This window comes from Tachyglossus aculeatus, chromosome 9, assembly GCF_015852505.1.
Source record: "Tachyglossus aculeatus isolate mTacAcu1 chromosome 9, mTacAcu1.pri, whole genome shotgun sequence".
NCBI classification, from domain to species: domain Eukaryota; kingdom Metazoa; phylum Chordata; class Mammalia; order Monotremata; family Tachyglossidae; genus Tachyglossus; species Tachyglossus aculeatus.
The window spans coordinates 34873980-34899514 of NC_052074.1; the positions used below are offsets into that span (position 1 = coordinate 34873980).

A 25535-nucleotide genomic window follows, 5' to 3' on the forward strand; every position below is an offset into this window, starting at 1 on the left:
CAGTGAAAGCTTTGGGGAAAGAGCGCCTCAAAAGTTCCAATTAACTAGGAGCCAGACCTGCTCAGCAGAGCGGTCTGACTAGCAGACATAGCAGGCGGAGCAAAACCCCAACCAGAAAAGCTGCTGTCAGGAAGAGACGGCTGTTTCCTTACCACCCTGCCCCAATGTAAGTCTAAGACCCAAGTTCTGAGTTTATGGAGAAAATCTCTGAGCAGCCCAATGGATTGAGTGCCCCGGCTACGAACACTAAAGAGGAGATGGTTCTTGCCAATTAGCAGTGGGCTGAGGCAGCCTGTCAATCGATTCAGCTGAGAATTTATGCACAGCAGCTGCCCTGGAAAGGGGGAAAATGGAGGAGTGAGAAGACATAGACCCCTATAAACTCCTCCACAGTCAATGACATGGTCACTGGGTGCCGAGCCCTGTAAACTAAGCTATTGGGAAGTTCAGAAGAGACAGAAAGCACAATCCCTGCACTCAAGCGTTTTATGCCCTAATGGAGGCGACAGACAAAAGAATCTACAAAGGATATGGAGACTAGAAAGGTGGCCATGTACTTAAATTCACTGAATCGCATTTATTGAGCGCTTACTGTGTGCAGAGCACTGTACTAAGCACTTAAATGCATCAGTGGGGCCCATTTTTCCTTTTGAGCATAGGGATAAAGTTGAGGGTGGAGCTGAGGTGACAGAAAGCAAAACGAGGGTTGAAGAAAAGGATGAGATGAGAAAAGAAAAAGAGAAGCAGGGAGAGGTACTCACCAGGACTTCTCTTCCTCCACTGCTGCTTTGGGGGCCTTGCCAGGGGCTGGGGCGGGAGGCTCCGGGGAGAAGGAGCAAAAGAAGCCCTTAGAGGCTCCAGGGCTGTGCGGGCACCACAGACCCCAAGAAGTCACTTCTGCGACCCTCCTGGGGAGGGACCCCGGTGCCCACTGGGGCTCTGCCAGCAGCTGCAGCAGGGTAACAGGCCCCATCCTTCAACACAAGCATTGCTTGGCTGTGGATGAGGCCAAAGCCAGAGTCCTCATCTGGGGTCTGGGATGCCCCCAGCCGCTTGGGCGGGTGGGGGGGGGGGGGGGGGGGGCGCAAGGCAGATGGTCTCTCATCATGGGACTCAGAGCGGTGCCAGGCACTTTTCTACATATCTCTAATTTTATTCACATATATTAATGTCCATCTCCCCCTCTAGACTATGAGCTCGTTGTGGGCAGGGAATGTGCCGTTATATTGTACTCTCCCAAGCGCTTAATATAGAGCTCTGCACATGGTAAGCGCTCCACAAATACAACTGTCTGGCTGCCTGCCGGTCCCTGTCCCAGTGACACCCGGAAAAGCAGTACTGGATGTTCTTCCTCCATGGCTTAGGTCATCCAGACCAGAGCTGGATCTCCCTCGTGGGGTGTTGGGAAGAGAAGGGAGGGACTCCCACATACCACAGCCTCTGCTCCGTGGCAGCTCACCCCTACCCTGGCTTCTCCTCCAGCACTTGTCCAGCTCCAAAGTGGGGGGCAAGCTCATCCCAGGAGTTGTTGGGGCATGCCGAATGGGGTCACGCTGAAGGTGCCAACTCTGCAGGGGGCACGGGTCCAACGGAATGGGTTCCCGCAGAGTGTATGAATCGCTATTTGCAAGTGTGCTCTACATGGCTGTGGGACATTCAAACACTAAGGTGACAGTCAAGGGCAGGGGTTAGAAAAATGAATTGGGAAAAGCCTCGCCAATAATAATAATAATAATAATAATAATAATAATGATAATAATTTTGGTATTTGTTAAGCACTTCCTATGCGCAAAACATTGTTCTGAGCACTGGGGAGGATACAAGGTGATCAGGTTGTCCCATGTGGGGCTCACGATCTTAATCCCTATTTTACAGATGAGGAACTGAGGCCCAGAGAAGTGAAGTGACTTGTCCAAAGTCACACAGCTGACAAGCAGCAGAGCCGGAATTTGAACCCACGACCTCTGACTCCAAAGCCCAGGCTCTTTCCACTGAGCCATGCTGCTTCTCCAGATATCAATCAGCCCGTTCGTAGAGCTCTGTGGTTGGCACGGTGTTGGATTGCACCGCTCATACTGTATGTCTTCCAAAACGGCTCAAATCACCTGAGAGCTGATCAAGCTAAAACCTCTATGCTTCAGGACTATGCATAACACAGCCCCACTTTCCCTGTTTCAATCAATTCTGGTCATCAACATTAAGAAGGCTGGTTTCTTAGGCTGCTGACAGGCAAACACAGCAAACTACATAAAGATTTCTCATATTCTGTGTTGGGATAATAGAGGTACCTCCATAGACTTTTCAATTTCCCGGGAAAAAAGAAATTTATAACTCAGGAAAAACAAACCAACCACCCCCTGCACCGTACCTGAAATCAATCATGGACAAAACCAGGTGTCCATGGTACCACATAAATAACCACATAACCACATAAATAAAAGTAAATACAAACAAGGCAAACCTGTCACGGTGCATGCATTGGGCTCTGAATCTCAGTGCTCGTTTCAGGGACACAATGCATATACTATTGACAGTCACGACCACATATTGTGCAATGGAAAAAATTCAGGAACCGAGAAGATAACGCTGCAAACGATGGGAGAGTAAAAAGGGATGTAGGGAAAGGAGGAATCTAAGCACGAATCTGCCAGGCCTGTAACAGCAGCAGTGGGGTGGAATTTTTGTCCTCTCTCTCAAGGATTGTGATTGGAAGCGATTCTTGAGAGTCAGTAAAATCCCTGATGGGAGAAAGAGTTAGGAGCAAGACGCTTAGGGGGTCATTTAATATTCAGCTCACCTTGCAGCAGTCATACAATATACAGAAGGCTCCCCATCATATTACTAAAAATTGTCACAACAATGAGATAATCTCTTTTGCAAATCGACTTCACAGAAAATCTGCCAGTCAGCGTTTCTGAGGCTGAATAATGTGTGTATCAGAATACTTCTAATATTTATTTAGCACTTCTGCAGGGTGGCATTACAAAAGTGCCCTTAACCTTCACGTCACACATTTGTTACTTCTGCTCTGACGTTTTTACAGAGGTTTGCATTAGAATCTCTGTGCTCAGGAACATCCAGGTCAATCCTTTAAAAAAAGCATTCAGAAGTCATTTTGCTCCTCCCCCAGACCCTCCAATCCATGATTCTCATTTACATTAACACCTTAAAAAGGTGCGTTAAATATGATTTACCACCTAGCTCTGCCACAAATGTCATTCACGATGGTGTGAAAACTTAACAGCAATATCACGTTTCTGACTGTGATTTCAGTACCCATACAACTTTGGCATTAAAACAACTGGAAGCATGTTTTACTAGAATGCTAGATTTGGGGAGTTTTCTACCATTTAACAAACACTCAAATGGTGTACAGAAATCACCAGCTGCATCACAGACCTACACTACCATCACTCCGGTGGGAATGAAACATTCCAAAGCAGCAGAAGCAAAACTCTGAAAGTATAATGATTAGCTACAACCCCATAAACCAATTTTTCCCAGTGACACTATTTTCTTGCCCCCACTGCCATGAGGCAGAGGACACAGTTCTAAGTGAGTGGTGATTTGTTTCACATCAATGAGAATTTCCAACTTTTTCCTCCCGGTATTCCCAAACAGCTGCTAGTGAAAGCTTTATTTCACTACCAAGTATAAAGCACTTGGCCTTTCAAATGTGTGAAAACTGTCCACAAATAAAAAAAAGCACAGACAAGAAAAACAACACACATCTTTGCATTTCAATAAAAGAACACAAGAAACAAAAACGGGTCTTTACCTTCCTTTTACATTTAGACCCTCATTTTCAGTACTTAGAATGGAAAAGTAGAACACACTTTCAAAATTGGCTGCAAATATCTACGAGCAAAAGCAATCTGACATGATTATATCCGACATGAAAGATCTCACATAGATTACCCACATACAAACACACGTTCACATATACATACAAATAAAAAGGGTTTTGTTGTTGGTTTCGTTTACCTAAATGCAAACTGGATGAGGATCCATGTGATGAAAGTGATGGCGGTGGCGTAAGTGAATGTCCTGGAGTTTGGCTTGGCAGAGGCATGCCTATTGGGCTTGGAGAGGAGGAAAATCCCAGACTATTGTAAAATGGCTGCCCTATGGGTGCTAGGCTGCTACTAGATCTTTTGTACAAGTCAGAGCTAGTAGATAGAGAATCTCTCCTTGTGGCACTACTACTTGCAGAACTGCCAACTGAAGAAGAAATAAAAAAAACCCTAATTACATACAGTGGTAACTGAATAAAATCTATCCCCAACTACCGCTGGGCAATAACAGAAGTGATCGAAATAATTTATAAAAGTAAAGATACCGTGATGGAGATAATTTCTGTGATAACTATACATGCTACTTGATTAATCATACGAGGGTATAAATGCACGGCAATAAAAACAATGCAGTTTCACACAACTGAAGCACGTTTCTATTTCTCTAAATAAATATCGCTCATTCGTTTCGCACCTGTGCTTCAATACCCTAATATGATCACAAGCCTTGGCACTATCCATTGGTGCTGCTTCGTTTCCTTCGCTAAACTCAACCGACTGTGCCAGAAGACTGGAAAGGTGGTTTCCTACTTTTTGCACCTTCTATCCCTAGTATTTCCAGCTCAGTGCCAATCTGTTCCGGACATAAAGGTTACAGTTAAAAAAAAAAGTCACAGAGGAAAACCTTCGTGAATTTTCCTCTTTTTTCTTCTCTTCCATCATATCGGGTTTGGGCCTCCGTTTAAACTGTGCCGCTTTATCAGAATACCGTATTGGCCTGAATATTAGGTGGTATTGGCGATGAGGCCACCTCCCCAACCCTGAATACTTACACCTCAGAAGAAAAAGAAAAAGTACCGGCTTGCTACTCAAGCGCCCCAAAACGCCCTACAAAAACGCACCTGATTCTTCCTTCAATGCACGGCAAGTATGAGTGAACCACAGAAGTGGGTTCATTCTTAAGGATCCTCTCCAAACTTCCCTCTCGCCATCTCTGCACCTCTTTCTGGTCCTTCACCCTTCTCAGAATCAATTGTTCCGTTCCTTTGACTTTTACCTACTCTTTTCCCCTGTATTTCATACTACCTGAAGAGATGGAATCCAACTGCTGATTCTCCTGGATAAAAAAGGCAGGCAGCAGTAATGAGCGATTTAAGTGCCATACTGCAGTGTGCATTGTTCTTTTTCTGTACGAAACCCTCGGGTTTTGGAACACTCCATCTCCCCATTTCTGAATGGTCAAATCCCTCTTATTTGCTCACATATATATGTATATATATATATATATATATATATATATATATATATATATATATATATATATAGACTCAGGGGACCCAAAGCAGGGGCTGGTTAATGTCACTGCTGATATTGGCAATTTCCCAGTTAATGGAATTGCTGCCCAAGGTGTCTACGTAGTCTCTTTCTACTGGTTCCTTGAAGAGCTAAGATTTACTTCTGGATTTGCTTATCCCTTTTTACCTAAATCTCCAGGTATTTTAGTCCAGGGTTTGATCCCACATATAGAAGTCATTAAAAAATACCTACTCCTATATTCAGACCAATACAGTGCTTCTTCCACAGAAAATTTTAAAGGGTCCTATAAAAACTTGGCTTTCAAATGTAATGTTTTTTTTAGAGGTGGATTATCTTCCTCTTAGGTTGAAGAGAGAAATTTAGCAGAGCATGGATGGGTACATCAAACTGAGCTAAACACAGGAATGAAACGTTAAGGCATTTTTTTTCCCCATATAGAAGGAAAGATAACTGCACAACTATTCTACTCAACACATTCAACTAATACAAGTTCAGAAAAATTTCTCAGGAGATATTTACTTTAACAATACAAAATAGCAATTTTTTTTAAAAAAATTCATGTTATGTAATAGTGAAATGTTAAGTGCCTTCTTCGGTTTTTATAAAAATAAAAAAATCTTATTGTTTATATCCACAATATTTTTCAAATGTAGAAGCGCATGGCTTTCTTGAGCACAAATTGACGAATAGTCATATACGCTCTAGCAATTATGTTAATTTAAAAGGACACTGTCAAAGCTGTTTCCAAGATGCCTCCATTGAAATGGTCATGTTTTAAAACACCAGATTCATACCGCTGTCAAGACTAAAAACAAACAAAAAGCTGCTCTCTAAAAAGAGCTGCAGCACACTTTCACTTCTTTGATAACCTTCAGGTAAAGTGCCACTTGCACAGGTCAATTTTAGACTTTTTGGAACAACAAAGAAAACCACACATTAAAAAAAATAAGAAAATACGTATTAGACAAAAACCTTTATGACTGCATAACCGTGAAGGAAATTAAATTTTACAGAGTAACTACATTTTTCCTGAAAATACGATTATGGAATAGTCGAGACTAACAATGGTTAAATTACCTAAGGAAGTGGACAATGAAGTAGTTACACTTTTTCATGGTATTTGCATGTGCCAGGCACTGTATTAAGGGCTGGGGGAGAGACAAGGTAATCAGTTTGGACAAAGTCATGTCCCACAAAGGACTCAGTTTTAATCCCCACATGGAATGAGATTAAGTTCCATTACTAAACTTATGGTAGTATTTCCCATAGAAGGTAGCTGTTCCTTTTGTGGGGGAAAAGGTCGCATAAAATGCCATTCCCCATTCCTACTTCAACCTGGCATGATTTGTTCAGTCATTCTTGGCTGTGGGGTCGGGAGGGTTTTTGCCTTGATTTTTAAATGACCGATTTATTATTATTATTACTATTATTACGTGCACCTGTTAAGCACTTCCCACTGTTTGGTTACAATATAGCCCAAAATGAATAATGCTGATTAGAAGCGCTGGGTGTATTCCCTGCTGTTTTAATCACTGCAACATGCATCTCACTCCAAACTAAGGTGCATTTCGATTCAAACCACGACATGCACACGTCTTTCCTAGCCCAACATCCAATGATCTTAGATAAGTGAGTAGACCTTATGAGTTTTATGGCTGGCTGACTGCAGGGAGGATGAGGGGCTGAATGAGTCGGTCGGCCATCTCTTCATGGGGAAGGGAGGGAGGGCGAGGGTATCTAGCTAAGAAGCTCCAACATTTTTAAGAAACTCTAGGGTTGGATTGTGAGACACCAACACCAGAAAATGCAGCTGCAACACTCCTGGTAACTCCTGCAGAGACTACATTTTCTCTTTCTGACCTAACCTAGAGTTTGTTCTGAGCCCATGTGGGTTTAAAGCCACATCTGAGGCACAACTGTTTCCTTGGTAAGCTGTTCAGATCAATAGATCCAGTTGCCCTTACAGGCACTGAACGTGTGCCACAGCCACCCAGCTACCACATGACATCCCTGCTCCATTTCCAATAATAACTGGATTTGGAAGAGGGGCAGAGGCTGCTTACAAACTGGCCCGCAGGCTGATTCAATGTGGAATTAAAAGGCTGGGGTGACCAGTGAAGGATCCTACTTCTCTTCATTTCTGGTGAACACAGACAGTACCTATGGATTGTTCTTCCCTCCTCTGAGAGAAGAAGAAAGGGTGCCTTGGTATGAAGGGAGTGAATTGCCTCTGCAGAACTGAAATGGCCCTTCCAGGATCCCATTCAAGGCATTTTGTCTTAGCTAAGGGTGTTACAGAACCACTAAGTGTTGAGGGGTTGGGTGTTGATTTTACTTGCAAAGTTCCTTATTCCCCCCCGCCCCAAAAATCAAAAGATTTGGACTCTCAGTTCATGACAATAACAACTTATTCAAGTATAATATAGGGAAGAGACTATTTCCTTATGATTTTAGGTTTCACGGGGGGGGGGGGGGGGGTAGTTTGAGCTAAGATACACCTAGTAATTCATTTAAGAATAGACAAAAATTGGTTTCTTAGGGACGGTTTGTTTAAAGCACCTCACTTTTGTACTCAACCTTTCGTGCTGTTTTTTAAAAAAATTAGTGGATGTTAAGGTGTTTACATTTCACACAGACCAAAAAATTAGCTGAATGAACAGCATTTTTTTTAAATGAAGGGTTCTTTAGTGGCTTAAATCAATTTAGCATGGGAGGGACTGCTTCCTGCACACCTAACTGAAAGAAAACTTCCGTTTGAAACAGATAACTTGGAAAAGTTTTTAATGCTTCAGTTTGTTCGAGCTTGGTTAGTTTATTAAGGTGAGCCTACAATAGCACACTACTTGGGGTACCAGTGCAGGTATTGTCTCTTGCTTTCTGTTCTAGAGCAAAGCCTGTTTCAACCTGCAATGGTCTTTCTCATGCTCCGCTTTCAGTTCGGTAACTGGTACGGTGAACTCTCGAAAAATACGTACCTGACGAGCCAAATCCACCAAGGGCTGAGCCAATAGCTGCTCCCAAGGAGCTGCTACTTCCAAAGCCAAGGGATGCACTTCCAGGTTGGCCAGGCCCATGGGAAAACAAGGAACTGCTCTGAGAGCTGTTGGTCAGAGAGCTACTCCCATAAAACGAATTAGACGGTAGGTTACTATTTGGCTGCGGCTGCGGCTGCTGTTGCTGCTGCTGCTGCTGCGGGGGTGGCGGCGGCTGACCCAGTGGCCGAAAGAGGCCGTTTGTGGCTCCAGTGAGACTGCTGGCAGTTCCTCCAGCTGAAGCTGCTGCCGCTGTGAAAAACAATATTGGGGATACGTTAGGATGCTCCAAGCGAAAGGCCTCATCAAGTCAAGCAAGCAATCGATGGCATTTACTGAGTGCTTACTGGGTGCCGAATAAGCGCAGAAAAGAGCCTCTTCCCTACGCCGTACTTGAATGAGTTGCTGTGCCCGTCAAGCACCAAGAGCAGAAGCCTTTCAGTTTTTTTGAACTGCGTACTTAGCACAGTGCTCTGCGAGGAGTAAGCACTCAAAAAATACCGTTGATTGACTGCATTCCCTAATGAAACAGATTTCCGAGGAACGGGAAATACGCTTACCAGCTTGCGCAGCTGCTGAGCTAATCAGAACAGGGGTCGAAGCCACTAATCGGACTGGAGCTCCAAGCCCAGTTCTCGCCCCAGGGCCTACCACTAAGGCACCAGTCTGATCATAATAGGCGGTGGGGGCTAGCACTTGATAGCCTACATGATACAAAACAAATTATTATTCCTCAAACATTGGCATTTCCTTTATAATATTCTATCAAAAGAAAGCTACCACTTTTTTATAAGAAAAAAACCCAAAAATTCTTAAGTAGCATTACAAAAAGTGAAAACTTGACTTCTTTTCTTAAATTTTATGTACACTCAAACAAGGCAAGTCTCGAAAAAGGGAGAGCTAGCATTTTTGCAATTTTCGTTTCAGTATGGCCAATGAATTATCTAACATACACTTGAAATGGCCAAGTCTCTGAATTCAATGCTATACACTGGGGAGGGCAATAAAGAAAGCTTTAATTTCAGCATTTGCTGCTGACGGATTTTTAAAACTGGGGGTGTTATCTCGAAGACTACTTTCATTCCCTAAATGTTTACACCAGTTACCTTTTACTACGCTGCTACACCTCTACAATTTTCTCTATAGTATACATTTGTATGCACTAGCAAAAATTAGAATTTATAAAATGGTTCTAAAGCTCTACATACTACTCATCAGTACTACTGATTCTAGAACGCATTTACACGTCAGCTCGTAAAAACAATACTCTGATCTGACATGGGTCTTATCACTGGAAAAGTGCCATTTTAGCCTTGTCCAGAGCTATGAACAATTTCCAGGGAATCTTGAGTTTATTTTCACTACTATTAATCAATCACATGCCCATATGAATGGCCTGGAAGGCCTGGGTCAGGGCTTTATTTTGAAGCTTTTCTGCAAGGCTTTTCCTACCACTTCTGAAAACACAGACTAGCCCGATTAGAATCAAAATCACCAAAAAGGAGAGTCCTATTGAATATGTGCAAAAATGATGATCCTCAAAAACTGTATGTTCGATTGTGTTCAAATATATACTAAACTGTGCTGGGCTGTTCCATTGCCTTCATCATTAAGACTGCTACTTTCATATGCTAGGAAGCCTGCCTGCAGAACTGAAGTTCTGTAAAAAAAAATGTAAAATACAATTAGAATGAAATCAGTATATGCAGGAAAAAGCTAAATTTGTTATGCAATCACATTCTTGTAGAAAATAACATAAACCCAGTTCTTCCATAATGCACGCTTTTATTCTGCATTTTGGATAGAAGACTGTAGGGAGTTAGAGCACTTCTTCTGACACCATGAGCCCAACTGGGAAGGAGGCGATTGTGATGCTGGAGGAAATTACTGCATGAGGCACTGGTCAAGGAATGCCGCAGAGCATGAATTTTCTCTAACATTGTGTTTGCCACACTACAGGGAGAACTGAATGTATTGAAAAGCATTTGGGAAAGGGTCCAATCTTATCCCTACACTAGGGAGAGAGGGACCTGCGATGGGAAGGCTCAGGTTCACTCCAGAGGATGCAATTGGGGGTTAGGTTGGCTATTCTTCCCACCCCAAAGGGAAATTTGGGGGGCGGGAGGGAGAGAGCAGGGGGGTGATGAGCCAAAGTCCTACATTCATTCGAGATATACCTTCAGCTACGCCCAGCCCCAGGAAGGACTTTATTGCCGTCAAAACAGAAGCATCTGCGCCAGTCTGGAGCAAAGCTTTTGGATGTTTCAGAAGCAGCGCAGCCCACTGGAAAGAGCCCAGGCTTAGGAGTCAGAGGTCCTGGGGTCTAGCCCAGGCTGCCAGCTGCCTCCTGGATGACCCTGGACAAGACACTAACTTCTCTGTGCCTTAGTTTCCTTATCGGTAAAATGGGGATTCAATCCCGGCTCTCCCTCTACATTGGATTGTGAGCCTCACGTGGGACAGAGATTGTAGCTGATCTCCTTACATCTACCCCAGTACTTGGTATAGTGCCTGGCCCATCGTAAGCACTTTAGCACCCTGTTACTTATAAATGGACCTGGAAATTAAATTTGAATTGGTGGTGCATAAGTACTGGCCCCAAGGACACTGGTACACAACTTAGTTAAAAATGTACTAAGCATTTAATTCTCCATATGTTTTTAATTCCATGTGCTCCCCGCTTACTTACCCTGTGAGACCCATGTGGGACCTGATTACTATGTATTTTTCCCAGTGCTTGGCACATTGTAAGCACTTAAATACCACATTTATTATTATTATCTTTCTCATCGAGGGGGCCCCAGAAATTTTGGTTAAAGGTATTTTGGAAGAACTTTCATCAGAAAAGTCTGTAATTATATGAAAACCTCACTGAAGCAAATGAAAGCAAACTACCGATTGCTTTGTTCAGATTTCAGAAGTCAACGTTTTGTAACAGGTCGGGAAGCATTTTATTTGTGTGAAAAATATAATTTTCTAACAATTGTATTAGCTTTCTATCCGTATATTTTCCACATTTAGGACAGTACGTGAAAATGGAAGAAAACAATGGATCAGCCCAATGTTCATCCATCCCAGTATGATATCTGATGGTGGCACCAAAAGATGCTCAAAGGAAGTAGATGATGGTTACCCCTGTGTAGATCTGATTTTTATGGTTCTGAGTGGCATCAGCTAACATCCCTAACTTTTCCTTTAGTTGTCCCCTCTAATTATTGGCTTTCTCATCTGTAGATGGTTTACTAGAGAGGAATAATCACGTCCCTAAACAGAGCTTCTCTAACAAAAAAGCAAACATGGTAACATTTTTAATTAAAACCAGAAAGGATCTCCATTAGGAGAAGGACAAGAGTTGGGAATGGTTTTGGAGTCAAAACTTACTTTGGGATTTGATCTCTGAATATTAATTGGCTCCACGATCAAAGAATTCCTAATCCATATGTTCACTCCTTGCACCCACCACCATCCTGATGTATTCTATCCATTAAAAGCATGGGCTTTTTTTCTTCTTTAAACAAAGAAGTTTCCTAGCTAGGAGGGACCAGATTTGGTCTGTAGCCAGGGCTCAACATAGTGCTGGGGTGAACGGCTAACTAAGCAGTTGCCCTTTCAATCCTATAAAACTAGCTAACTGGATCATGAGGCCTGAAAGACAAACTAAATGGGCAAGTAGAGGCAAACACCTGTCCTGCCTTGTCTGCAAGAATAAATAAGTAAAGCACTGTCACCCCTACAGGTTTTTAGGGCTACCACTCCAGGACAGGTCTGCACTTCAGGCTACTTCGCTGGGTTTCTGCCCAGCATTCATTCATTCAATCGTATTTACTGAGCGCTTACTGCAGGAGTTGACCATTAAAATAGTGCAAGAAATTGTGTGTGTCTGTAATGCCAAGGGGATCTTATTCATTTTCACCTGGGGGGGGAACCAGCTGGAAACATTTCCAAATGAAAATGAAATCTAATTTTAAAACCGGGAGCTTAGAAACAAAAAAACCCTTTGTTTTGGGAACTGTTTATGAATTCTTAAATGTTTAATAAATCCCAAAATGATTTAGGATGCCTTACAATTTCTGCCTGAGTACTAAATGACTGTAAAATTTATTGGAAGCTGCTCATTTTACTGGATGCTGCTCACTCACCAACTTGGTCACACCCTCAACCTCATCATCTCCTACCGCTGCACTGTGTCCACCCTCACCAACTCTGAAATCCCTCTCTCTGATGATAATCTTCTCACCTGCCTCCTCACTCACACTCCTCTCCCCTGTAAATCTATATTACTTCCTCAGAGACCTCCGTTCTCTCGACCCCATTTATCTTTCTGAGCGCCTCACACCCCACCTCACCTCCCTTTCCTCTCTACCCAATCTTGATGATCAGATTACTGCTCTTAACTCTACCCTCTCTATTCAGCTCGACTCCCTCGCTCCCCTTTCCCTTCGCCGCTCTCGTACCACTAACCCACAGCCCTGGATCACTGCCACTGTCTGCCTCCTTCACTCTTATGCTCGAGCTGCCGAACGCTGCTAGTGAAAGTCTAAACACCATGCCAACCTCGTTCACTTCAAGTTTATCCTTTCCTGCCTTAACTCTGCCCTCTCCTCTGCCAGACAAAACTATTTCTCCTCCCTTATTGACACCCATGCCCATCATCCCCATCAGCTCTTCTGTACATTCAACTCCCTTCTCAGGCCCCCTGTTCCTCCCCCTCCTCCTTCCCTCACCCCCAACGATCTGGCCTCCTACTTCATTAATAAAATAAAATCCATCAGGTCTGAGCTCCCCAAAGTCACTCCCCACTATTCTCCAACGCCCCGGCTCTCAACCCTCTCCGCTACTCTCCCATCCTTCCCAGCAGTATCCTCAGAGGAGCTCTCCTCCCTCCTCTCAAGTGCTACTCCGGCCACCTGTGCTTCTGACCCCATTCCCTCTCATCTTATGAAATCTCTCGCTCCGTCCCTTCTCCTCTCAACTTCCATCTTCAACCGTTCACTCCCCACTGGTTCCTTCCCCTCTGCCTTCAAACATGCCCACGTCTCTCCCATCCTAAAAAAGCCATCTTGACCCCACCTCCCCTTCTAGTTATCGCCCCATCTCCCTCTTACCATTCCTTTCCAAACTCCCTGAACGAGTCGTCTACACACGCTGCCTCGAATTCCTCAACGACAACTCTCTCCTTGACCCCCTCCAGTCTGGCTTCCGTCCCCTACATTCCACGGAAACTGCCCTCTCAAAGGTCACCAATGACCTCCTGCTTGCCAAATCCAACAGCTCATACTCTATCCTAATCCTCCTCGACCTCTCAGCTGCTTTCGACACTGTGGACCACCCCCTTCTCCTCAACATGCTATCCAACCTTGACTTCACAGACTCCATCCTCTCCTGGTTCTCCTCATCTCTCCGGTCGTTCATTCTCAGTCTCTTTTGCGGGTTCCTCCTCCCTCTCCCATCCCCTTACTGTAGGGGCTCCTCAAGGGTCAGTTCTTGGTCCCCTTCTGTTCTCTATCTACACTCACTCCCTTGGTGACCTCATTCGCTCCCACGGCTTCAACTATAATCTCTAAGTTGATGACACCCAAATCTACATCTCTACCCCTGCTCTCTCTCCCTCCCTCCAGGCTCGCATCTCCTCCTGCCTTCAGGACATCTCCATCTGGATGTCTGCCCGCCACCTAAAATTCAACATGCCCAAGACTGAACTCCTTATCTTCCCTCCCAAACCCTGCTACCTCCCTGACTTTCCCATCACTGTTGACGGCACTACCATCCTTCCCGTCTCACAAGCCCGCAACCTTGGTGTCATTCTCGACTCGGCTCTCTCGTTCACCCCTCACATCCAATCCGTCACCAAATCCTGCCAGTCTCACCTCCGCAACATTGCCAAGATCCGTCCTTTCCTCTCCATCCAAACCGCTACCCTATTCGTTCAATCTCTCATCCTATCCCAACTGGATTACTGCATCAGCCTCTTCTCCGATCTCCCATCCTCCTGTCTCTCCCGGCTTCAATCCACACTTCACGCCACTGCCCGGATCGTCTTTGTGCAGAAAAGCTCTGGGCATGTTACTCCCCTCCTCAAAAATCAACAGTGGCTACCAATCAACCTACGCATCAGACAGAAACTCCTCACCCTCGGCTTCAAGGCTCTCCATCACCTCGCCCCCTCCCACCTCACCTCCCTTCTCTCCTTCTCCAGCCCAGCCCGCACCCTCCGCTCCTCCGCCGCTAATCTCCTCACCGTACCTCGTTCTCGCCTGTCCCACCGTCGACCCCCGGCCCATGTCCTCCCCCTGGCCTGGAATGCCCTCCCTCCACACATCTGCCAAGCTAGCTCTCTTTCTCCCTTCAAAGCCCTACTGAGAGCTCACCTCCTCCAGGAGGCCTTCCCAGGCTGAGCCCCCTCCTTCCTCTCCCCCTTCTCATCCCCCACCTTACCTCCTTCCCCTCCCCACAGCACCTGTATATTTGTATATATGTTTGTACATATTTATTACTCTATTTTACTTGTACATATTTATTCTATTTATTTTATTTGGTTTATATGTTTTGTTTTGTTGTCTGTCTCCCCCTTCTAGACTGTGAGCCCGCTGTTGGGTAGGGACCGTCTCTATATGTTGCAAATTTGTACTTCCCAAGCGCTTAGTACAGTGCTCTGCACACAGTAAGTGCTCAATAAATAGGATTGAATGAATTTTATACTGATTTCTTTCCCTATTCCCTAAAATAATGCCAAAAACCTTGTACTATAACCTACTTAATAAAGAGATTACAGAGGCAGCATGGCCTCATGGATAGGCAAGGGCATGGGAGTCAGAAGGACCTGGGTTCAAATCCCATTCTGCCACTTGTCTGCTGTGTGATTTTTTTTTATGGTATTTGTTAAGCACTTACTATGGGCCAGGCACTGTACTAAGCGCAGGGGTAGGCACAAAGTTGAACACAGTTCATGTGGAAAGAGCACAGGCTTGGGAGTCAGAGGTCGTGGGTTCTAATCCTGGCGCTGTCACTTGTCAGCTGTGTGACTTTGGGCAAGTCGCTTAACTTCCCTGTGCCTCAGTTACCTCATCTGTAAAATGGGGATGAAGACTGTGAGCCCCATGTGGGACAACCTGATAACCTTGCATCTATCCCAACGCTTAGAACAGTGCATGGCACACAGTAAGCCACACAAATACCATCATTATTTGGGGATTAAGACTGTGAGCCCCATTTAAGACATGGACTGTGACTGTGTCCAACCTGATTAACTTACATCTACGCCAGTGCTTAGTACACTGCCTGGTACACAGTAAGCACTTAAGAAATACTATTAAAAAAAATTAATTTGGAAGGGGAAATCTAATGTCAACCAGAAATGAAAAATTTTTATTTGGTAACCAGCAAGATCAAGCAAATCAATTATTTTCAAGGGGTACAGCCATTTGGCATTTCAGCCTGATGAGACAGTTTACTCGTAACTGTAATTAAAACGAAATAGATATATCTGGATAGCAATAACAGTATATTCAGTGAAATCACATTAAAGAAGCGAACGGATTAAAGCAGGCTGAACACATTCTGAACTCTAAATAACCCAGCCTTCTGCACAAATGTATGTACAGCAGGAAGAGGATTAATGCAAGAGAGCTAAACTTATTTTCACATACTTGCACTGTCTGACTAAATTAAGTCTGAATTTCTTCAAAAGGAGGTGCCGGTAAGGTCATCAGAGATACGGTTGATTTAACAAGTCAATGTCAATGTCTTTGGATGAGGTTGGGGAAGTAGTGCTGGGATAGTTTGCTGACCGTCTTCTAGACCTTCCTAGATGGCTTCCCAAGTGAGAATCAGAAGACATTTACGTTTCTAACCTCCATAAGGACCATCCTTGGATACTGTGCTTCTTCTCGGGTCCAACTGATCGGCCAAACTCCAAGGCAAAAGCATCAATCAGTGGTACTTACTGAGTGTTTTACCGTACAATATTGGGAAAGTACAACGGAGTTGGTAGACATGATCCCTGCCCACAAGGAGCTTACAATTTATAGGGCCGAGAAACATTACGATAGATTAGGGATAAGGGAAACAGAAGAAGAAAAGAATATTTACATAAGCAGAGTGGCTCAGTGGAAAGAGCCTGGGCTTTGGAGTCAGGGGTCATGGGTTCGAACCCCAGCTCTGCCAATTGTCAGCTGTGTGATTTTGGGCAAGGCACTTCACTTCTCTGTGCCTCAGTTACCTCATCTGGAAAATGGGGATTAAGACTGTGAGCTCCCCGTGGGACAACCTGATCTCCCTGGAACCTCCCCAGCACTTAGAACAGTGCTTTGCACATAGTAAGCGCTTAATAAATGCCATTATTATTATTATTATTGTGGAGCTGGGATGAATACCAAAGGTGCTTAAGGGGTACACAGCCAAATGCATAGTTGATGCAGAGGGGAGGATGGACAGGGGAAATTAAGGACTTAGGGAAGACCTCCTGGAAGAGATGTGATTTTAGGAGGATTCTGAATATGGGAAGAAGTGGTAGACTATCAGACTTGAAGGGGGAGGGAGTGCGTAGGTGAAGAGTCAGTGAGATTGAGGATGAGACTGAGGTAGAGTAAGCTGAGAGGAAGAGAGAGAGTTGGGTAGTATGCAATCAGTGAGATTAGATAGGAGGGAGAGAGCTGATTTAGTATGTTAAAGCCAGTGGTGAGGTGTTTCCATTTGATGTGAAGGAGGTTGGGCAACCACTGGAAGTTTTGGGGAGCTACGCATTGAAACAGCAGCAGAATGAAGTATGACTGGAGAGGGGAGAGATACGATGCAGGGAAGTCAGTGAAGAGGCTGATGAAGTGGTCAAGGGGGGAAATGTGAATGCTTGGATCAGCATGGGAGCAGTCTGGATGGCAAGGAAAGGGCAGATTCTAGAGATGTTGTGAACCAACAGGATTTGGTGACCGAATGAACGTGTGCGCTGAGAGAGGGAGAAGTCAAGGAAAATGTCTAGGTTATGGGCTTGTAAGACAGAGGGTAGAGTGGTGCTGCCTACTGTGTAGGGAAAGTCAGGTGGAGGATGGGGTGAGGGTGTTGAGGATTTCTGTTTTGGACATACTACATTTGAGGTGTTGGAGTGACACCCAAGAAGAGATATCCTGAAGGCAAGAGGAAATGCAAGACTGCAAAGGAGAAAAGAGACTGGGTCAGAGCTGGAGAGGCAGATTTGGGAATCATCCAAGTAGATCTGGTAGTTGAAGTCATGGGAGCAGATGGAAAATGGAAGAGAAGCCACAACAGAGTCTTGAGGAACCCCCCACAATTTGAGGGTGGGAGGCAAGAGGACAAGCCTGTCAAAAAGACTGAGAAGGAATGGTCTGGGAGATGGAAGAACCAAGGGAGGACAATTATGGTGAAGCCAGGGTTGAGTACTGTTTTCAGGAGAAGTGGGTGGCCCACAGTGTAGAAGGCAGCAGAAAAATCGAGGAGAATTATGATGGACATTGGACTTGGCAGGAAGGAGGTCACTGGTGACCTTAAAGAAGGACGTTTCCATGGATGGGAGGGGGCGGAAGCCAGACAGCAGGTCAAGGAGAGACCCGGAGAAGAAGAAGTGGAGGCAGTGGGCATAGACACAAACTAACAAACTCAAGGAATTTGGAGAGGAATGGTAGGAGGAAGAGGGGCGATTACTGGAAGGTGCTGTTGGGTAAAGGAATGATTTTTGTTTTAATAATGGGGGGATACATTGGGTATGTTTGAAAAGCTGGGAGAAGCCAGTGAAAAGTGAGCAGTTGATGGGGAGGGAAGTGGGGGGGAGGCAATTGCTTTGGTGAGGGGAGAAGGGATGTGGTAAGAGGCATAGGTGGAGGGGACAGAGTTTGAGAGAAGGCAGGAGATGCCCTTTTGAGATACTGCTGGAAAGGATGCAAGAGCTGAAAAGGGAGGGTATGGGGTGGCTGGAGGAAGAAGGGCTTGTAGAGGAGATAGGAAGATTTTCCCGTATATATCCCTGTGTATAATTGTATTTATAAATGTATCTATAATTGCATAATTATACAATTATAAAAATGTATAATTGTATCTATAATTGTATTTATCTATTTTGACGCTATTGATGCCTGTCTGCTTGTTTTAGTTTTTTTTTTATGCCATTTGTTAAGCGCTTACTCTGTGCAAAGCACTGTCCTAAGCACTGGGGTGGATACAAGGTAATTAGGTTGTCCCATATGGGGCTCACAGCCTTAATCCCCATTTTTCAGTTGAGGTAACAGGCACAGAGAAGTGAACTGACTTGCCCAAAGTAGCAAGTAGCAGAGCCGGGATTAGAACCCATGACCTCTGACTCCCAAGCCTGGGCTCCTTCCACTGAGCCACGCTGCTTCTGTTTTGTTGTCTGTCTCCCCCTTCTAGACTGTGAGCCCATTGTTGGGTAGGGATTGTCTATCTGTTACCGAATTGTACTTTCCAAGCACTCAGTACAGTGCTCTGCACACAGTAAGTGCTCCATAAATACGACAATGAATGAATGAAAGAATTTCAGGGAGATTCTGCCTAAAGGTTTCAATTTTAACAATAAAAGTACCCACCTCCTGGGTACTCAACGCGTTCCTTCCCTGCACCTACCTACCTGCCACTGGGTAGCAAGTTCCAGAAAATAGCAATGGGAACGTTGCCTCTCCCTACAGATGAGAATCTGGAAGACCCAAAAGAAGAGTGACCAGACTTTCCAACTGCTTCTTCCTGTTTCCTTCCTCCACCATTCGTTATGGAGAGAAGTGCCCATAGTTCTCCAACCCCTAAAGTGGCTGTTATTCCACATTAGGAGCCGGGTGGCCAAGTGGAAAGAGGTTGGTCCTGGTATTCAGATGATCTGAGTTCTAATTCTGGCTCTGCCAGTTGCCTGCGGTGTGACATGGGCAAGTCACTTCACTTCTCTGTGCCTCAGTTTCCTCATCTGTAAAATGGGGGTGCAATGCCTATTTCCTCCCTCTTATTCTGTGAGCCCGGGACTGCGTATAATCTGATTGACTTGTATCTACCCAATGCTTAGGACAGTGATTGACATATAGTAAGCGCACAACAAATACCATAATAATATTCAGAGGGCTGAGGGACAGTGAAGTAAGTCTGCGGTCTCATCATCTCCCTAGCATCTTGGTAAATTCCAACCCTACCCATTCAGGTTGGAAGAGTAGAGCAGGAAGTTCCCATTATTTTGTAAGTGCTAAGGGGCTCAAGAGTCCCTTCTGCCTGAAAGAGGGAGGGAACTCCATTTCCAGACTCAGGAACTTGAGGAGGCTGCTTAAGAACTTGAACTGGCCCTCTAATTTCTTCCTTCAAATCAAGGTTTGAGAACTACAAGGCCAGGGAATGACAACTTACACTCCCAAGGTTACAGGACTTATGCATATAATAAGTGGTGTTAAATGCAATTTGACCTAAGTAAACCCAAGTTCAATTTTTAGAATTACACAAATGATTCTAAGTGATATGTGAGAAGTAACACTATGTAGTACCCTTTGACTGAAGTAGATCAATTCATATGATCAGGATAAGAGACAGTTAAAAGAAACACTGATGTTACACTGTGCTTAGGAAACTGCAGAAAGTAGAGATTTTCAAATTTATTTATATAGCCACTCACCTACCTATCCTATTTACCAGTCTCTGTCTCCCAGTCTAGACTGTGAGCCCACTGTTGGGTAGGGACCGTCTCCATACGTTGCCAACTTGTACTTCCCAAGCGCTTAGTACAGTGCTCTGCACACAGTAAGCGCTCAATAAATACGACTGAATGAATGAATGAATGGTCCAGGTGGGGGACGTTGGCCAGGGACAGGAGGTTAGGGGTGGGAAGGAAAGTGCTTTGTTGAGTATGGGAAGAGGGGGGAATCTCATGGAGCAGAATGGGGAACACCAGCCTCCTCCAAAAAAGTCCAGAGCTACCAAGAATGTCATGCGCCGCCTGTCAATTGGCTGCTTAAAACCTGAACAAAAACTTGACTTTATGAACCGGGAGAGAGCTTAAACTTGGTTAAAAAATGAACCACCAAATTCAATGTAAAAACCCACGTTATTCGTTCCACTACAAACCCTCTATTTAACGAGCATAAGGGTTACATACTTCATGGTTCACGAAAGAAATTCATTCTCTAATAGCAACCAGTACCTAATCTTTCCATGTTTTTTTCCCTGAAAACAAACTGTCCCAGGCCTGATGTTTTCGAGTGTGGAAGAAGTAATTTCAGGCACAAAATTACCAGAAATCCAATCAACCCTTTTCTGTGACGCCCTGGCATGGTACTCTTCTCCCTCATTTCTCTCCGGCTTCAATCATGAAAGACCCTAGAACGGGCTTTGAATTCTGCAGTGGCAGAAAGCCACATGGAAAAAAGATATTTCCTTTTAGGCTTCGAAACTTTCGGTGGGACAGAGCTCCTTGAGGAAGCAACGACTTCACAGGAAGGAGGCAAGCTACCATAGCTAGTGGCAGGGAAAGTCACCCAACGGGGAAGGTAGAAAAACAAGTTCCAAGACCTCATTTTCCCCAACGGAATGTAGTAATTCAATTTAAAAAAGAAAAAAAAAAAGGTTCCGTTTGCCCTATCCCTTAGTGGATGTGAATATTAAAAGTAGGATTGCAATAAGAGACCCTTACAGATATCTTTTGTGGTATATTTACCAAGATATAAGATTTCCATCACATGTATAGCATGGCTTTCTTTTTCTTTTCAACCCTAAAAACATTCTCATGTCATGGTTTTTAGCTGACCTGTGTTAAAGCTGTAATAAGAGAAAGGCCCAAACTTGCCAGAATGCAGCAGAATTTTAAAGATACATTTTTTTCACTCTTTGACCCAATTCAATGTTAACTTTTACTCGAATTTCGGTTTCCTCAGCCGATCTAGTATATACCTGGCATGCCTGTAGCAAGGCCCTGACCAAAAGCCAAAGTTGGATTTGCTGCGGCAGCTGCTGCAAGTGACTCTGCTTGTTGCCCTTGCTGACCCTGATTGGGAGTAAGAGGACGCTGACTGGCTCCAGCACGCAGAACCTACAAAAGACCAATATGATACTATTTCCTTAAAAGCTAAAGTACAAATGTTATATATACAGTTTCATTTGTCTAGGATAACAACTTTGCATAGTTAACAGTTGAATTCAATTTTAACTATTCTACATCTAAAAGAAGTGCACATAAACCAAAGCATAAGATTCAGGTCTGGACCCTTAGATACATGCACCCAAAATACACGAGGAATTAAAAAAACCAAGTTAAAGGCCTCCTGAACACTAGACCTGTTTTAAGTACTGTATTGAAAGTGTCAAGTTCCACACAGTTATCAGAAATAGTTACTGACAGTTTCTCCACGGCTAAGGAACCTGGGAGTAAAGACATCTCACTACCTGTAGCGCAGAACTGACTGAACACATGAGACTTAAGAAGTTAAAAACAAAACCAAACCCAAAACATTACATTATCAATTAGATGCTTTCATTGCTGGCCATCTGTGTTTTTAACTTCGCTCTATCTCTCTCTCTCTCCCTCCTTCCCATCTGGGGGAAAAGTCAATTAAGCTTTGGTTTTACTAAAGACAGAATTCCCCCAAGAGCTGTACAAGCATAATAATGTCAAATGTTACAGATAAAAATGATGTTTCAAGAGTTTGAAAACACTATGAGGAAAATTAAAAGAACAGAAATGTTCAACATGGAGAAGCGAAGGGTCAGCAGTAGTTTATTAAGAACCTGCATTGGGAGTCTTATAAAGATGGTGACCAGCTCTACCCCATTAGCAACTAGGGCAGAACAAGAAGACTTCTATGCTTCCGGGTTTAGTCCACTTTTCTGAGTTACTTTAAAATGAAATCCTCTTATTTCTTAAAAAAAATTGCAGGTGTGATCTCTCCTGAAGGCTAAAGATGGACAAACTGACCTCTTTGGAACTTGTCCAGACCTATGATTTTATATTTACACTTCAATGAGAGCCAACTCTAGTGAGATGGTTCAGTTAATGTGATACTATGTTGGCCATGTAGCATTACTGTAGAACACGCAAAGTTAACAGACCGAGGAAAGCCATTTCTAGATATGTTTTATCCACAGCAGACATTGATAATAATACCGGCTAAAGAAAAGAAAAAAGTTCAAAAAAGAAGAAATGAAGTTAGACTAACCCTATTAAGATATTAACAGATTTTTACAAATCACAGAGTACCTCTCTGTTCTTGAAAGCTTAACGATGCTGTAAAGCAAAGGCCCAAAGCCAAATATGTGGTGTTTTAGCCACTGTTAAAGAAATGGAAATTTGGACTCCAAGTTCAAAGGCACTAAGACCTGATTGTAAGAGAAGCAGCGTGGCTCAGTGGAAAGAGCACAGGCTTGGGAGTCAGGGGTCATGGGTTCTAATCCCGGTTCCGCCACGTCTGCTGTGTGACCTTGGGCATGTCACTTCACTTCTCTGAGCCTCAGTTACCTCATCTGTATAATGGGGATTACGACCATGAGCCCCACTTGGGACAACCTGATCACCTTGTACCCCCCCCCCCAGCACTTAGAACAGTGCTTTGCACATAGTAAGCACTTAACAAATGCCATTATTATTATTATTACTATTAATAGGAGACCCAAAATTTGTCCCATAAAAAGGTGAAATTAATTACTCTGAAATTTGCATTACCCCATAGTGATAAATTTGAAAGTAACTCATCCACACTAAAGAAAAAATGTTGGAAAAAATGTTTGTGAAAACATTTTCTTCCTGCTGTGGGCAACGTATGGTACAAAAATGAACCAAATGCCAATCTTCGACAAAAGTATTTCAGGTTGCATGCCTAAGTCATTAAAAAAACTTTAATATGAGAATAAATACATCTCTCCTATTGTGAGACATGGACAACTTGTCAGCTGAAATAGCCAAATCAGATTGAAGTGGCACTCGCTAACTCTTTCAGAATGTGGACTTTCAAAAATTATGCAGCAATTAAAATGAAAAAATGTGAAAGCATAGATAGGGAGTTTTCAATTGCCCTCCAAAACAAAGAAACCTGTGACGCAGTTAAATGTTCGTTTTCAATGCCACGCAAATAAAACATTAAAAACGCTTGAGTTAGAAATGTTTAATATAATTGAAGGTGCACTCTACCTGTTGTTGTCCTTGCTGTGCTTGCGAGGCTGCCTGCTGATTTGCTGTATTGTTTGCTGCCGCTGCAGCTTGCTGTTGAAATAAGTTGGCTGGATACACCCCCCATGGAACACCATAATACTGAGGAGGAACTACCGCAGGACCTGGCCAAAAAGACACACAGGTCATCGTCATCATCACCACCACCACCACGTCAAGCAGAAATCTACTGTCCCTTCCTAGTTAGCCAAGAGAAATCAATTCTGTACAAGTCCCCGAGAGTTCAATCCTTCCAACAGGACAGGCGCACCTACTGAATCTCTGAATTGTAGGCAACACAACCAGGGAAAACTCACACAAAAATGTTCATAGTACACCCTAGAAAATGAAATTCTATACCTGAAATAAGGAATACATTTTAACAAGAATGAGAAGCACCGTGGCTCAGTGGAAAGAGCCCGGGCTTTGGAGTCAGAGGTCTTGGGTTCAAATCCCGGCTCCGCCACTTGTCAGCTGGGTGACTCTGGGCAAGTCACTTCACTTCTCTGGGCCTCAGTTCCCTCATCTGTCAAATGGGGATGAAGACTGTGAGCCCCACGTGGGACAACCTGATCACCTTGTATCCTCCCCAGCGTTTAGAACACTGCTTTGCACATAGTAAGCGCTTAATAAATGCCATGAAAAAAAAAAACAAGGACTGACTCGGTGAGCCTATACAAATTTAGGGCCCTACTGGTGATCGTTCTGCTTCAAATCATTCGCTATCACCCAAATTATTAGGGAATATTGGATTTAAAAAAAAAAAGATTCATCGCACTAAGTGGATTATGTGATACAGTGATGTTAGGCAACATAAAACAGGGAGGTGTTTGCGGATTACCTTTTCCGATTTTCTGCTTTGTACCTTTAGAATGTTTTGGTTGATAATCGTGATAATGGGACTGTGTATAAAGTCATCCAGCAGAGGCCACGGAAGTTCCTCCGGCAGCCCTGATGCCACCGATAGTAGACAAACAAAAAATTCCAGCAGGCCAATAGTAGGTTGGAAAAGTTCATGCTAGAAATCTCTGTCCCAGTCTTTAGCCCTGTTGTCAGAGTTGCAGACAGACTGCAATGTATGGTACTGTGGGTTGTTTCCCTCTCGCTCTCCTTCTCCGTCTAACTCCACACGGGGAATGGCCCACTCAAACGACCCTAGGTTTCATCCTGGGAGTAAGGGCAAGGCTCCAGCAGGAGGCTGGGTGTGGGGAAGATGAGCTCTTAAGATTGCTGGGGTTCAACCTTTAAAAAGAGCGTTGAACTCCTCTTCTGTAGGCATTCAGTCATTCAACCCACGTGACCCCAAGCAATCAATTGACAGTATTAATCGAGCGCTTACAATGTACAGAGCACTGTCCTAAGCACTTCGGACAGTACAACAACAGCAGAATTAGCAGATATGTTCCCTGCCCATAAAGAGCTTTTTCCAAGGTACTGCTGAGAGAGGCCTACCTCCTAAATTTCACGGCTGCAGATAGGCTGATGTCATGAGTTCAAAATCGGGACCCCTTAAGTGACCCAAGGGGTTGGAATTTTTAATTCACAGTAAGGTGCCCAGAGACTCCAGGAGTCAAGTTAACCAGGGCAGCAAACTAACTCCATCAGTTGACTCTCTAGAGCAAAGGCCTTGCAATATCGGAGGCAAAGACAAAGGTGATTTTCAGACACTCCAGTTTGGGAAGGGAGGGTCCTTACAAAGGCAAGAGAATCAAATAGACTGATTATAATCTTTTCCTGCCATCCACCTTGATGTATCCATTGTGAATAAATCTATTTTGAACTAAAAAGTGATTGAATGGATGGCTTTGGACAGATGGCTACAAAGGAGGGCAGGGAATTAGACTGGAGGGTATTTCAGTTGTGGAAAGAGGCACTCCACAATGAAACTGTGAGCACAGGGATCGTGTCTAATTCCATTCTCCTCTCAAAGTGCGTAGTACAGGGCTCTGCACGAAGTCACCACTCAAAAAATGTTACTGACTGATGAGAAATGGGATCATAGGTGAACAAGCCAAGAGATTGAAGGAAAGTGAGGAAGTCCGTTTA

General features: G+C 44.0%; 1 protein-coding gene across 6 annotated transcripts in view; it reads right to left on the reverse strand.

Annotated features, from left to right (window-relative positions):
* PUM2 (pumilio RNA binding family member 2) overlaps positions 1-25535 on the reverse strand; it is a 128968-nt gene that overhangs the window by 47290 nt on the left and 56143 nt on the right. For 4 of the 6 annotated variants that reach the window (XM_038751695.1, XM_038751693.1, XM_038751694.1 and 1 more), the window contains exons 9-13: positions 23472-23614; positions 21242-21380; positions 8923-9066; positions 8306-8614; positions 3985-4221 (exon numbers count right to left, since the gene is read on the reverse strand). In XM_038751695.1, the coding sequence (XP_038607623.1) occupies positions 3985-4221; positions 8306-8614; positions 8923-9066; positions 21242-21380; positions 23472-23614 (972 nt within the window). The remainder of the gene's footprint in view (positions 1-3984; positions 4222-8305; positions 8615-8922; positions 9067-21241; positions 21381-23471; positions 23615-25535) is intronic. The other 2 variants (XM_038751697.1, XM_038751696.1) reach the window with 1 other exon arrangement.